We start from the raw sequence: 14,228 nt of genomic DNA on the forward strand, positions 1-14,228 counted from the left end.
AGTCCCTACTATGACTGTATTACTGTCAATCTCTCTCTTAAAGTCCATCAAGAGTTTCTTTATGGTGCTCTTATATTGTGTGCATGTACGTTTACAAGGGTTATATTTTCTTGTTGAATAATTTCTAATAATGTTATGTAGTGGTCTTCTTTGTCTCTTGGTATAGCCTTTGTTTGAAGACTATTTTGTCAAATACGAGTATTGCTACCCCAGCTTTTTTTCTCTTTCCATTTGCATGTAATATATTTTTCATTCCTTCATTCTCAGGCTGTGGGTATCTTTTGTTCTGAGGTGGGTCTCTTGTAGACAGCATATTTATGGGTTATGTTTCTTATCATTCACTCTATGTCTTTGTCTGGAACATTTAATCCATTTACATTTAGGGATATTATTCATAGGTATTTATTTACTAGAGTCCTGGTGCATGAAAATTTGTGCACTTGGGGGGTTCCTCAGCCTGGCCTGCGCCCTCTCACATTCCAGGACCCATCGGGAGATGGCCACCTGACAGATTAGTCCCGCTCCCCAGAGGCTTGGGCCTAAGCTGGCAGGTTCTGTGTTCCTTGCTTTACCTCTGGCAGCCCAGGAGCCCTCAGGGGATGTCCGACTGATGACATAGGCCCACTCCCTGAAGTCGAACATCCTTAGCACTGCTGAAGGGGTGGAGAGGCTCCCACCACTGCTGCTTGCTTGCCACCATCAGCCTGGCTTGTGACTGAGTGGAGTGACCCCTGTGGGAACGCACTGACCACATGAAATATAACAACATCCACATTATAGGAATACCAGAAAGAGGAGAGGTAAAGCAAGGAAGATGCTCAATGCAGGAGGGGCACCTCCTGCATTGAGCATCTTCCTCTGGGTGGTCAGTGTGCATTATAGCAACCAGTCTTTCTACCGTTAGGATCAAATTGCATACTACCCTTTTATTATATAGTATATTGCCATTGCTATTTTATTTATGCCTATGATCATCTCTCTCTCTCCTTTTATTCTTCTTCTTAAAGCAATCCCTTTAAGATTTCTTGCTTTGCTGGTTTGGTGGTAATGTACTTTTTTAAAGCTTCTTTAATGATTCTTTTGTGTGGAAAGCACTTTTTTTCTCCCTCAATTTTAAATGATTGCTAGCTGAATATAGTATTCTTGTGATTAGGTCCTTGCTTTTCACTACTTTACTTCATGCCACTCCCTTCCTGCCTGAAGTGATTCTGTTGAGAAGTCAGTTGACATTCTGATGGGAATTTCATTATAATTTTTCTGTCTCTCTCTTGCTGCCTTTAAGATTATTTATTTGCCTTTAATGTTTGTCATGTTAATTATGATGTGTCTAGGTGTGGGTCTCTTTGGGTTCACCTTGATTGGGACTCTGTGTGCCTCCTGAATTTGTGTGACATTTTCCTTCACCAGGTTGGGGAAGTTTTTTGTAAGGATTTCTCTGAACAGGTTCTGTGTTCCTTGCTTTACCTCTCCTCTTTCTGGTATTCCTATAATGTGGATGCTGTTATATTTCATGTTGTCCCAGAGCTCCCTTATGCTATCTTCCTACTTTTTAATAATTTATTCCATTAGCTGCTCTAATTGAGTATTTATTTCTATCGCCTTCCAAATCACTGGTTCGACCCCCTGCTTCGTCCGATCTATTTTTAATACCTTCCAGTGTGTTCTTGATGTCAGATACATCATTCTTCTTTTCTGTCTGGTTCTTTTTCATGACCTCTATCGCCATTTTTATGCTCTAAGTTCTTTAAGAATCTTTATAATCATAACTTTGAACTCTATATCTGTCAGGTTGCTTGCCTCCCTTTCATTTAGTTCTTTTTCTGGAGATTCCTTCTTTTCTCTCATTTGGGGCTGCTTCTTTATCTCCCCATTTTAGCTGTCTCCTTGTATTTACTTCTATGTATTAGATAAAAACTGCTATACCTCCCAGTCTTTGTGGGATGCCTAATGTAGAAAGTGTCTGAAGGGGTCCACTGATGCAGTCTTTGTTCACCTGAGTTGGATGCCCTAGGAATGCCCCCCCTGTGCTCCTTATTTGGCTCTCCTGTTGTAATTGGGGCTTGATTATTGATGTCCTATTTTTGGGAAGGATCTCCCCTTCAACCAGATGACAATGAGGTTGGGGTTCACTGGATTTTGCTCTGATGTTATTGAATCTGGTCCTGTGGTGTGTCTATCCTGGGCCTCCTGGGAGCATCTTTAATGCAGGTCAGTGTGAGTCACTGTCTTTTTGTGCCTCTGGCAACCTGATTGAGGAATGGGAGTTTGAAGCCCAAGCCGTCCAGTGGTCAGGGACTCCTTAGCCCAGAGGCTGGGTCTGTTTAGAGTCTCACATCTTGATTGTCCCTGTTCTGAGTTGTACTCCCTTCCCTAATGAATCTGGTCCCACAAGAGTCAGCTGCAGGTGCTCTGGGTCAGCGGGGGCACTAGCACCAGGGGTGAATGTCCCCTGAAAGTTCCTTCTGGCATGCAAATCATAACCTTTTCTTTTTAATGCCAAAGGCCTTGTGTTTTACAATGTATTACTATGGTACCTATAATTTTGAGGCATTTTTTATGTATCTACAAGAGCTGAAAATATTATTAGAATATACTGTTTCCCTGTATAGACTTAACTATCTCTTTATTATCAGCTCTCACTACTTTGTCCCTTCAAATCTATTTCCAGCTGTATACATATATGAAATAGAACATGACATTGCTTATATGCACTTATCAACAAATCCATTAAATCTGTATTTTAATTTTATAAAATACTAGTGGATCGGTGCACAAAATTCATGCACAGGAGGAGTTCCCTCAGCCCAGCCTGCACCCTCTCGCAATCTGGGACCACTAGCTCCTAACTGCTCACCTGCCTGCCTGCCTGACTGCCCCTAATTGCCCTCCCCTGCCAACGTGATCTCTCCCCCAACTGCCTCTGCCTGCCTGATCACCCCTAACTGCCACCCCTTGTCAGGCTGATCTCACCCCCAACTGCCCTCCCCTGCCGGCCTGATCTCGCCCCTAACTGCTCTCCTCTTCTGGCTTGATTGCCCCTAAATGCCTCTGCCAGCCTGATCACCCCTAACTGCCCTCCCCTGCTGGCCTGGTTGCCCACAACTGCCCTCCTCTGTCGGCCTGATCTCACCCTCAACTCTGATCTCCCCTGCCAGCCTAATCACCACTAACTGCCTCTTCCTGCCTGATCACCCCTAACTGCCCTCATGTGCTGGCATGATCTTGCCCCCCAACTGCCCTCCCTTACCGACCTGATCTCGCCCCCAACAGCCCTCCCCTGCTGGCCTGATCTCATCCCCAAATGCCTTCTCCTGTCAACCTGATCTCTCCCCCAAGTGCCCTCCCCTACCTGTCTGGTCACCCCTAACAGGCTCTGCTTTGGCCCCCACCACCATGGCTTTGTCTGGAAGGAAATCGGACGTCCAGAAGATGGCCCCTCTGCCTGGTCTAATTAGCATATTTCCCTTTTGTTAGTATAGACAGATTATATAGAGTAGGATTGATTAAATGGGGAGAGCCCTTTTCATCAGAAGGAGATGCTCTTGGCAGACAAAAACAAATAATCCCTATATGTGGACTGATAGCCAGCCATATGCACTATACTGCCAAACTAGTCATTAAAAAATTGAACTGCTTTCTTACACCTTACAGCTGTTACCCTTAAAAACCTTCCTCAGCCCTCACCTTAGGTTCTGCCTTTCCTGTTTACCCAGATTAGGATCTGATTGGTCAGTTTCTATGCCAGTCAGCGTCAAAAGCTCTGCCTTCTAGGCAGCCATTAGCTCTCAAACTTCACCCAGATTTAGTTCTGATTGGTTTCTGTGCCAGTCAGCTTCTAAAGCTCTGCCTCCTAGGAAGCTATTGGCTCCTCGCACTTCACCCAGATTTGGTTCCGATTGGTCGGTTTCTATGCCAGTCAGCATCTCCAGGCCTATCAATGGGCCTGATCAGAGAGGCAGGGCTGATCAGCAGCCCCAGCGGAGGCCCCAGAGAAAGAGAAGTGTGGCTGCGGGCCAGGCCCCAAGAGAAAGAGAGGGGCAAGGGCTGATCAATAGCTGCCACAGAGGCTATGGAACATACCCTGATTCTCTCTCCAGGCCTCTCTTCGGGCCTGATCTGCAGCCCCCTCTACAGTCAGTGCTGGGATAAGGTACCTGCATCTACGGGCATTCAGTGCTGGGTCACTACAACAACCCAGCACTGACTTCCAGGCAGTTGAGCCTTCCGTCGTTTTGGATGTTACAACCCTGGGTTTTTATATATTAGGATCATATTCTTTCTTTTTAAATTCTTATCCATGGCTATCTTTTAATGATTTTGAGGAGTGAGGAAGGTAAAGAGAGAAAAAGAGAAAGACATCAATGTGAGAAACTTTAATTGGTTGCTCTCATATGTGCCCTGACCAGAGATTAAACCTGCAACCTAGCTCTGTGCTCTGACCAGGAATCAAACCTGCAACCTTTTCTATATCAGAGGGTGCTCCTACCAACTGAGCCTCCTAAAAAAGGGTCATGTTCTCTTTGAAGTCTCATGTCTTCTATCCAATTTTCTGTCTTCTCAGAACAAATTCCATTGCAGAATCCTTGTATTTCTTTTGCTCTATGGTATTATGGTTTATTTTTCTAGTTATAATCTACTCTATGGCCTTGTCTGGAAATCTGTAATTTGTCACTGATAAATTTTCAGTATTTCTCAGTGTCTTAAACATTATAGTCGCTCAATAAATGCATTCTGGTTCTTCAAAAAAATGTATTAATATGGTATTGCTTTTTTAAAAAAATCAAAGTTTAGTGGGGAGTAACTTTTGCTACCTTAAGTAAATATAAATGTCATCCTCATAAGACTGCTATTCAAGATGTTTTTTTAAATGCATAATAAAACCTGTAATAATACTTTTGTGTTTTTATTCTTTTTGAATGGTTAATGTTTACAGATAACTTATGTGCATAACAGCGAACCCTATTTATCTAATTAAAGATAAAGGTTCTAAAGATGTGGTAGGCAAAAATGGATTATGCTTATTTGTCCTGATCAATGTTTGGAAAAATATACAGGTTTGTCTATTTTTGCTAAGTCTATAATTATATTTGAGAAAACAAACATTCCAAGTCATTTGGTTGGCAGTGATAACAGTTCAAAGTACTGTTGATTTACAGGAGAAAACTGAATTTTATTAGCAACTGATTACAATCTTTTGCTTTAAATGAAAGAAATTCATTTAGTATATTTTACAATTAGAAGTATTTGAGTACAGCAAAATGAAAATGTTCATTTTTCTATGGAAATCCATTTTCTAGTGAAAATGAAATCTTTCTTAAATGAAAAAGATACCCAATCTTACTCCAGAAGTAATAGTTAATTTTCAGTTAATAATTTTTATTCTTTTCATTGACTTGTCTCTTTAGTTGATGCAACATTACTTTGGTTCAGGTTTATCTCTTCTGTTTGATCTGGTAATGAACTGCCTGACCACCCTGGCTGCAAATACTGGTAGAAGAGAAGCATAAAACCAATTGCTAATAAGTAAGTTATAATGACCTGCGTGGCAATTAATGAGTCACAGCAATTCAATAAAGATTTCCCGTCAGTAAACTTAAATACCAATATCATCATTACATTTTCTACTAACCGAATGCTGTAGTGAAAGGTTTTATTACTCCCCTTGTGTGTCTTATCAACTAATTCCTCACTTGACAATTTCAGCTTCACGCCTGACCAGCAGAAGAAGTCAATCGAAGCATGTAGTAGAGTGATCACAATAAGCATCAGTTCTCTACCCATTGGCTTGGCATTGATGTTAGTCTTTGTAGGAAAATGAGATCGATTTATCCAAAACTCCACCCATGGTGCCAACAGTGATATTGAAAATGTGACTAGTAAAAAGGGCAAGCTCCTTAGTTTCAGAGATGCAATAAAAAGTACCAGAGTCACTACACGTGAGGTAATCTCCAAACAACGCCAGAACATGATGCAGATGAATTGTACTGTATGTAGCTTAAAATTATTATCGTACTTGATCTGCATGGCCAGTATATTGCAGTGAATAGCGCCATAAGTAATTGACACTAGGGAAAATGCCATCAGCCATGCTGTTAAAAACAAACATTGAAATGTTAGAGACTTTCCTTAATAAATGATGACAATATTCTATTTTAAACTGAGTATTTTAAGATAAGTACTTCTCTACCACTTTTTAATAGGTTGGAAATGTATTTACTTTCCAAGGAATAAATACTTAGTCATTTTCAATAATCAGAAATAGAGCAAATATATTAATATAATACATATGTCCTCTCCTTGAAAAATAATGAGCAAATAGATATATATGTTTACAAACATATACACATACTCCCTATAAATAATGATACAGATGAGATTAGAAAGATATATTTCATCTGACCCTCTAAGGTATGTGATAGAAGGCTGTTTAAGTTTTATTCAAATTGAAAAGCTATTAGGAATTTTTAAAAAGGAGAGTTGCATCATCTGATTCAACAAAAATATAATTATGCTTTACAGCAAGCTTGGTAGAAAGCAAGGAAACAAAGCAGAAAGCTAACATATGATATGTACTTTAGACTCCCCAAAAATATGTTGCAAGGTTAAAAGATAAAAAGAAAATCTGAAAATTGAGCTGATAGGTTTTGCTGGCTCAACAGATCAGATGTATGAATTTAGAAGTAAATAATTCAGGTATTTAGATATATAAGTTTTAAAGAATATTATGAGAAATAAAATTTTTAGATGCAAAATTAATTTTAACACCAATCTTTAAAAAAAATTGACAAATGAGCACATATAAAGTAATTTTATAGAGAAATTGAATACTGTTTAAATAATATGAAAATAAATTTTTTGAAAGTAAAGGTGAAAAATCTTTTTAAATATATATGTCATGTACAAAATAATTCACACTGGTTTCTCTGAAAACATTCTACAAACATAATTTAATTAGAACAGAAATAAAATCAAGTAGTAATTCTTAATGTAACTTAAATTAGAAAATCAGAATTCAAATTATACACCAGTAAGAAAATAAAATAACACTACCCTTATACTTTGAGGAATGGTCAAAATGAAACTGAAGATATTGAGGACCTTAACTTCATTTATGAGGAAACAAGATTGAAAATAAAAGACTTAAAAATTCAATGTTAGCAATTTAAATTGACTTTGAGTCTTGGACACACAATGCAAAATACAGATGATGTATCATAGAATTGTACAATCTAAATTTATATAATTGTATTAAGCAATGTTACCCATGAATGTGATTTTTTAAATGTGGTTAAAGAAATTGTGAAACTCTACTGTAGAACAAACCAACAAATTATTGAAGAACAAATAATTCTAAAATATAGATATATATTTCAAAACAATACTTAGCAAAATAGATATATATTGCTAATACACAACTTTCAAAATAACAAACCAACTAAATATCAACAAGAAATATTCAAAAATATTTAAAATATTAAGTATAATTTTATATATGTAGAATATCAAGCTGAATGTTTTATTTTTAAAATATATGTCAATATTAAATTTGATTCAAACAATTAGTCAATGATCTCAACAAAAAATTTTTAAATGTTTGTTTAAAAATAATTTATAAAAATTTAGATAATTTGAAATAACTCTACCAAATAAGAGTGTACTTTTCTAAATTAATTAACTATGAAAATAATAAGTATATTGAATATCTGTTGTTTCCATATGATACATCCAATAAGGGATTAACCTTTATTAATTGATGTTTATTAATTGATGTTTATTATATTTTAAATATATATATATTTATATATATATGTATACATATATACATAATATATATATATTTAAAATATAATTTTATTGATTTCAGAGAGGAAGGGAGAGGGAGATAGAAACATCAATGATGAGAGGGAATCACCGATTGGCTGCCTCCTGCACACCCTTCACTGGGGATGTGCCGGCAACCGAGGTACATGCCCTTGACCAGAATAAAACCTGGAACCTTTCAGTCTGCAGGATGACGCTCTATCCACTGAGCCAAACCGGCCAGGGCCCTTTGCCCATTTTTAAATGGGTTGTCTTCCTTTTATGAAGTTGTATGAGTTCCCTGTAAATTTTGGAAGTTAATCCCTTATTGGATGTATCATTGGCAAATATGTTCTCCCAGGCAGTGGGCTCTCTTGTTCTTTTCTTTCTTTTTTTTTTTTTTTATACATTTTATTGATTTTTTACAGAGAGGAAGGGAGAGGGATAGAGAGCCAGAAACATCAATGAGAGAGAAACATCGATCAGCTGCCTCTTGCACACCCCCTACTGGGGATGTGCCCGCAACCAAGGTACATGCCTTGACCGGAATCGAACCCGGGACCCTTGAGTCTGCAGGCCGATGCTCTATCCACTGAGCCAAACTGGTTTCGGCTCTTGTTATTTTCTTGATGGGTTCTTTTGCTGTGCGGAAGTTTTTTATTTTGAGGTAGTCCCATTTGTTTATTTTCTCTTTAGTTTCCATTGTCCTAGGACAGTGGTCGGCAAACTCTTTAGTCAACAGAGCCAAATATCAACAGTACAACAATTGAAATTTCCTGTGAGAGTCAAATTTTTAAAACTTACACTTCTTCTAACGCCACTTCTTCAAAATGGACTCGCCCAGGCCATGGTATTTTGTGGAAGAGCCACACTCAAGGGGCCAAAGAGCCACATGTGGCTCGCGAGCTGCAGTTTGCCGACCATGTTCCTAGGAGATGTATCCATAAAGATATTGCTACAAGAGATGTCTGAGATTTTGCTACCAATGGCTTTTTCTAGGATTTTTACAATTTCACATCTTACATTTAAGTATTTTATCCATTTTGAGATTATTTTTGTCTATGGTGTAATTTGGTGGTCAAATTTCATGGGGTTTTTTTTTTTGCATGTATCTGTCCAATTTTCCTAACACGATTTATTAAAGAAACTGTCTTGACTCCGTTGTATGCTCTTGCCTCCTTTGTAAAATATTAATTGAACATAAATAATGTCTTGGATTGATTTCTGGGTTCTCTGTTCTGTTCCATTGGTCTATATGCCTGTTCTTGTGCCAGTAACATGCTGTTTTGAGTACAGTGTCTTTGTAATATAGCTTGATATTTGGCATTGTGATCCCTCCAACTTTGTTCTTCTTTCTCAGGATTGCTGTAGTTATTCAGGGTCTTTCTAAATTCCATATACATTTTTGGAATATTTGTTCAAGGTCTGTGAAATAAGCCGTTGGTATTTTGATAGAGATTGCATTTACTTTGGATATGGTCATTTTAATGATGTTGGATTTACAAATCCATGAACACGGTATATTCTTCCACTTGTTTATATCTTCCTCTATCTCTTTTTTTCAACATACTGTAATTTTCTGAGTACAAGTCTATTACCTCCTTGGTTAGAGTTATTCCTAAATATCTAAAATTTTTTGTTGCAATGGTAAATAGGGTTGTTTGGTTGGTTTTCCTTTCTGAGCATTCATTATTGGTGTATAAAAATACCATAATTTTCTGGGAATTATTTTATGTCCTGCTATGTTGCCAAATTCACTATTAAAACTAATAGCTTTTTGATGGCATCTTTAGGGTTTTCTATGTACAGTATCATGTTGTCTGTGAATAGTGAGAGTTTTACTTCCTCTTTTCCAATTTGGATGCCTTTTATTTCTTCTTGTCTGATTGCTGCAGGTAGAACTTCTAGTACTATGTTGTATAGGAGTGGTTAAAGTGGGCATCCCTCTCTTGTTCCTGTTCTCATAGGAAACTAGTGGCATGGTGCATGAATTTGTGCACACTGAAAGGAACTTAATTAGAAGAAATATTTTAATATTGCTATTCGCCTTTTCTCTATAATAGAAGTGTCAACCAAATTCACGATCAACAATGACAGATGGAAACACATGCATGTGATTGGTGCCAGAGAGAGCTTTTTATGTATTGTGCATGCACGAGTCAACTTAGCCTTTTATAGATATAGAACAAACTTGCTTAATTAGACCTGGTTTCTGATTTAGCTAAACTTTCCAGCCCAGTGAAGCATCCCAACTTCTCTTTCAGATAATTGTCAGCAACACAGCAGTAAATATCAACATGAAGCACATTATTATTGTAGATCATGCAGAGATAACAGAGGGTAAAATATTTAATTGCAGCAGTGTTTGACTATATTCTGCACAGTGAGAAAACTTGAAGTCATTTTCAAGGTCCACCATTTCTTACTTTTCAGTTAGGTCAAGTTTCTAAGTTTTCTAAATCTCCATTTTTCAGCTAATGAAAAGAAACTAGGATTCCACTGAGTCTCCTATCTACCTACTCCATGACTTCTGTGAGGATCAAATGAGATGAGACACGGGAAAAAGCTTCACAGACAGTTGGTTACAGTGTAAAGTGTTTCCACCTGGTTATAAAGCAAGTCATGTTCCTGGGCTGAAGAAACTGCAAGGAGGCTATTCGATAGGGAGAGGAAGCCAGGTGTTGCTATGTGATGTCATTATCCAGATGGAGGGAAGGACACTTAGCATATTAGCCTTTTATATAGATAGATGATTTTAGTTTTTGCCCATTGAGTATGATGTTTTCTGTAGGTTTGTCATATAAGGCTTTTATTATGTTGAGGTATGATCCCTCTATTCCCACTTTGATGAGAGTTTTTATCAAAAAAGGGTATTGGATTTTGTTGAATGTTTTTTATGCATATATTGATATGATTACATAGTTTTTATCTTTCAGTTTGTTTGTGTGATGTATCACATTGATTGGTTTATGGATATCATAGCAGCCTTGGATCCCTGTAATGAATCCCACGTGGTCATGGTGTATGATCTTTCTAATGTATTGTGGGATCCAATTTGTTAGGATTTTGTTGAGGATTTTAGCTCATATGTTCATCAGGAATATTGGCCTGTAGTTCTCTTTCGTTATAGTTTCTTTATATGATTTTGAAATTACGGTAATGCTGACCTCATAGAAAGAGCTTGGAAATGTTCCTTCTTTCTGATTTTTTTTAATAGTTTGAGGAGAATAGGTGCTAGTTCTTCTTTGAATGTTTGGTAAAACTCCCCTGTAAAGTTGCCCAGACCAGGATCTTCGTTTGCTGGGAGTTTTTAAATTACTGCTTCAATTTCATCAGTAGTTATTAGTCTATTCAGGTTTTCTGATTCTTGCTGTTTGAGTTTTGGAAGATTGTATTTTTCTAGTGATATGTTCATTTGGTCAAGGTTGTCCAGTTTATTGGAGTAGAGGTGTTCACAGTATTTTTTTTAACAATCCTTTGTTTGTGGGGTCGGTTGTTACTTCACATCTTTCATTTCTGATTTTGTTTATTTGGGTGCTCTCTCTTTGCTGCTTGGTGAGCCTGGGGTTTGTCAATCTTGTTTATCTTTTCAAAGAACCAGCCCTTGGTTCTATTGATCTTTTCCATATATATATATTTTTTTTGGTGTCTATGTTATTTATTTCTGCTCTGATATTTATTATTTCCTTCCTTCTACTTACTCTGGGTTTTTCTTGTTGCTCTCGTCTGAATTCTTTAAGTTGTAGGTTAAATGATTTATTATCAATTTTTCCTGTTTTTTGAGGTAGGCCTGAACTTCCCTCTCAGGACTGCTTTCACTGTGTCCCATACATTTTAGATTGTTGTGTTTTCATTGTCACTTGTTTCCACAATACTTTTTATTTCTTCTTTGATCTCTTTGGTAATCCATTTGTTGTTTAATAGTATGCTATTTAGCCTCCATATGTTTGATTGTTTATAATTGCTTTTATTTTAGTTGATTTCTCATTTTATGCCATTGTGATCTGAGAAGATGCTTAATATGATTTCAGTCTTCTTGAATTTGTAGAGTCTTAGCCTGTGTCCTAACATGTGGTCTATCTTTGAAAATGTCCCGTGTGCACTTAAGAAGAATGTGTGTTCTGTAGTTTTGAGGTGAAATATTCTTAAGTTGTCAATTAGCTCCATCTGATCTACTAAGTCATTTAGGATTGCTTTCTTTGCTGAATTTTTTGTCCTGGGCATTTATTCAGTGGCGTCAATGGAGTATTAAAGTCCCCTACTATAATTGTGTTGCTGTCCATCTCTCCCTAGATACCTTCCAGAAGTATTTTTATGTATTTGGATGCTCCTGTATTGGGTGCATATATGTTTACCAGAGTTATATCCTCTTATTGAAATTAGAGTATTATATTATGAAGTGGCCTTCTTATCTCTTATTATGGCCTTCACTCTTAGCTCTATTTTGTGAGATATAAGTATTTCTATCCCAGGTTTTTTTTTCATTGCCATTTTCCTGAATAATTTTTTTCCATCCCTTTATTTTCAGCTTGTGTGAGTCCCTTTTTCTAAGGTGGGTCTCTTGTAGACAGCATATATGTGGTCATATTTTCTTATTCATTCAGCCAACCAATGTCTTTTGATGGGAGCATTTAATCCATTTTAGTTTAAAGTTATTATTGATAAGTACTTGTTTGTAGCAATTTTTATTCTTTATGCCTGTGTTCCTTCTTCCCTTTCTATTTCTTCTTTTTACAATAGTCCCTTTAGCATTCCTTGTAATGATTGCTTGTTGGTAAAAAAAACTCCCTTAAGCTTTTTTTTTTTTTTTTGTCTGTGAAGCTCCTGATTTTGCCTTCAATTTTGAATGATAGTCTTGCTAGATAGAGTATTCTTGTATTTAGTCCCTTCTTTTGCATGACTTTGTATATTTCATTCCATTCCCTTCTGGCCTGATGTGTTTCTGTTGAGAAATCAGTTGATAGTCGAATGGGAGATCTCTTATAGGTATCATTCTGTATTCCTCTTGCAGCCTTTAGATTTTTACTTTGTCATTGATGTTTGTTAATTTAATTATGATGTATCTTGGGGTGGGTCTTTTTGGGTTCATCTTACTTGGGAATTTCTGAGATTCTTGGAGTTGTGTGACTCCCCCCCCCCCCCCACCATCGGGGAAGTTTTCTGTCATTATTTCTTCAAACAGGTTTTCTATTCCTTGCTCAAAATCATCCCTTCTGGCATCCCTATTATGCAGATGTCATTTCATTTTTATGTCCCAAAGCTCCCTTAGACTCTCCTCCTGTTTAAAAAAATTTTTTTTTCACTTCTGCTCTGCTTGGGTGTTTTTTTCTACCTCGTCTTCTAACTCACTGATTCAGTCCTCAGCTTCTTCTAGTTTACTGTTGAAACTTTCCATTTTGTTCTTTATTGCATCTATGTCATTCTTCATATCTTCTTGATTCTTATTCATGGTGAAATTCTCATGCAGCTCCTTATCATTCTCATTGAATGGTGTGTGTCATCCAGATGTTTGAGCATTCTTATAACCATTAATCTGAATTCTTTCTCTGACAAATCACTTGCCTCCATTTCATTTAGTTCCTTTTCTGGCTCTTCCTTTTCTTTCCTTTCTGGGTCATTTCTTTGTTTCCCATTTTTGCTGTCCTGTTGTAATTGTTTCTGTCTTAGATCCAACTGCTATTCCACCCAGGTTTTATTTGTTTGTTTTCTTTGAGGGGGTTGGTCTTATGTATTTGATGATAGTGTGACCCAGTGGTGTTGTCTCTCACATCTCCTGAGCTGGGTGTTTTAATGGAGCCCCCTACTTAGGTTATTTTGGTTCTCCTGATATAGTTGGGTCATAAATGTTAGTTTCTCATTCATGGATGTAGTCTCCTCACAGGATGTCCATCAATGTGACGCACCCCCAGCCTCATTGTGCAAGTGGTTGTGGATATGATTGTTGTTCCGGCTCCTGTGTCAGGGGTTGCCTGAGATCTCACTGGCGTGTGGCTCACTGTGGGGCCCACGATAGGGTGGTGGGTATCCTGAGGCCACAGCTGAGGTAGTGTGACTCTGGCCAGTGTGGTGTGACTGTTTCCTAAATGATGTCACTCTATGAATCCCTGTGAAGATCTCAGAACCCGTGTCCAGGGATGCAAGCATCCTGGAGTTTGCCAGTGAGGCAGGGGGACTCTGGCCTAGTTGGTTTCACTCTGTGAATCAGGAGGGGGTCTATGAGCCAGTGGCTGGGCATGTGAAGGTCATGGGATCTGTGAATAAATCAGTGTGTCTTGGTCCAAGAGCCGTGCACTCATCATCTCACCAAAGAATCTAGGAGCCAGCAGCCAGGGAAGCCAGAGTGGTGGGGTCTGAGTCAGAAGCAGCATGACCAAGGGGATCCAGCAGATGGTGTCTATGAGGCAGAGGTCGAGGGGTCTGGAGCTGAA

General features: G+C 37.8%; 1 protein-coding gene across 1 annotated transcript in view; it reads right to left on the reverse strand.

Annotated features, from left to right (window-relative positions):
- Positions 1–5,319: 5,319 nt before the first annotated feature.
- Positions 5,320–14,228, reverse strand: part of XKR3 (XK related 3) — a 49,987-nt gene continuing 41,078 nt past the window's right edge. Inside the window, exon 4 of the mRNA XM_008161317.3 lies at positions 5,320–6,089. Coding sequence (XP_008159539.2) covers positions 5,386–6,089 — 704 coding nt within the window. The 3' untranslated portion in view covers positions 5,320–5,385. The remainder of the gene's footprint in view (positions 6,090–14,228) is intronic.

The sequence above is a fragment of the Eptesicus fuscus genome, chromosome 1 (genome assembly GCF_027574615.1).
Source record: "Eptesicus fuscus isolate TK198812 chromosome 1, DD_ASM_mEF_20220401, whole genome shotgun sequence".
Taxonomy (NCBI): domain Eukaryota; kingdom Metazoa; phylum Chordata; class Mammalia; order Chiroptera; family Vespertilionidae; genus Eptesicus; species Eptesicus fuscus.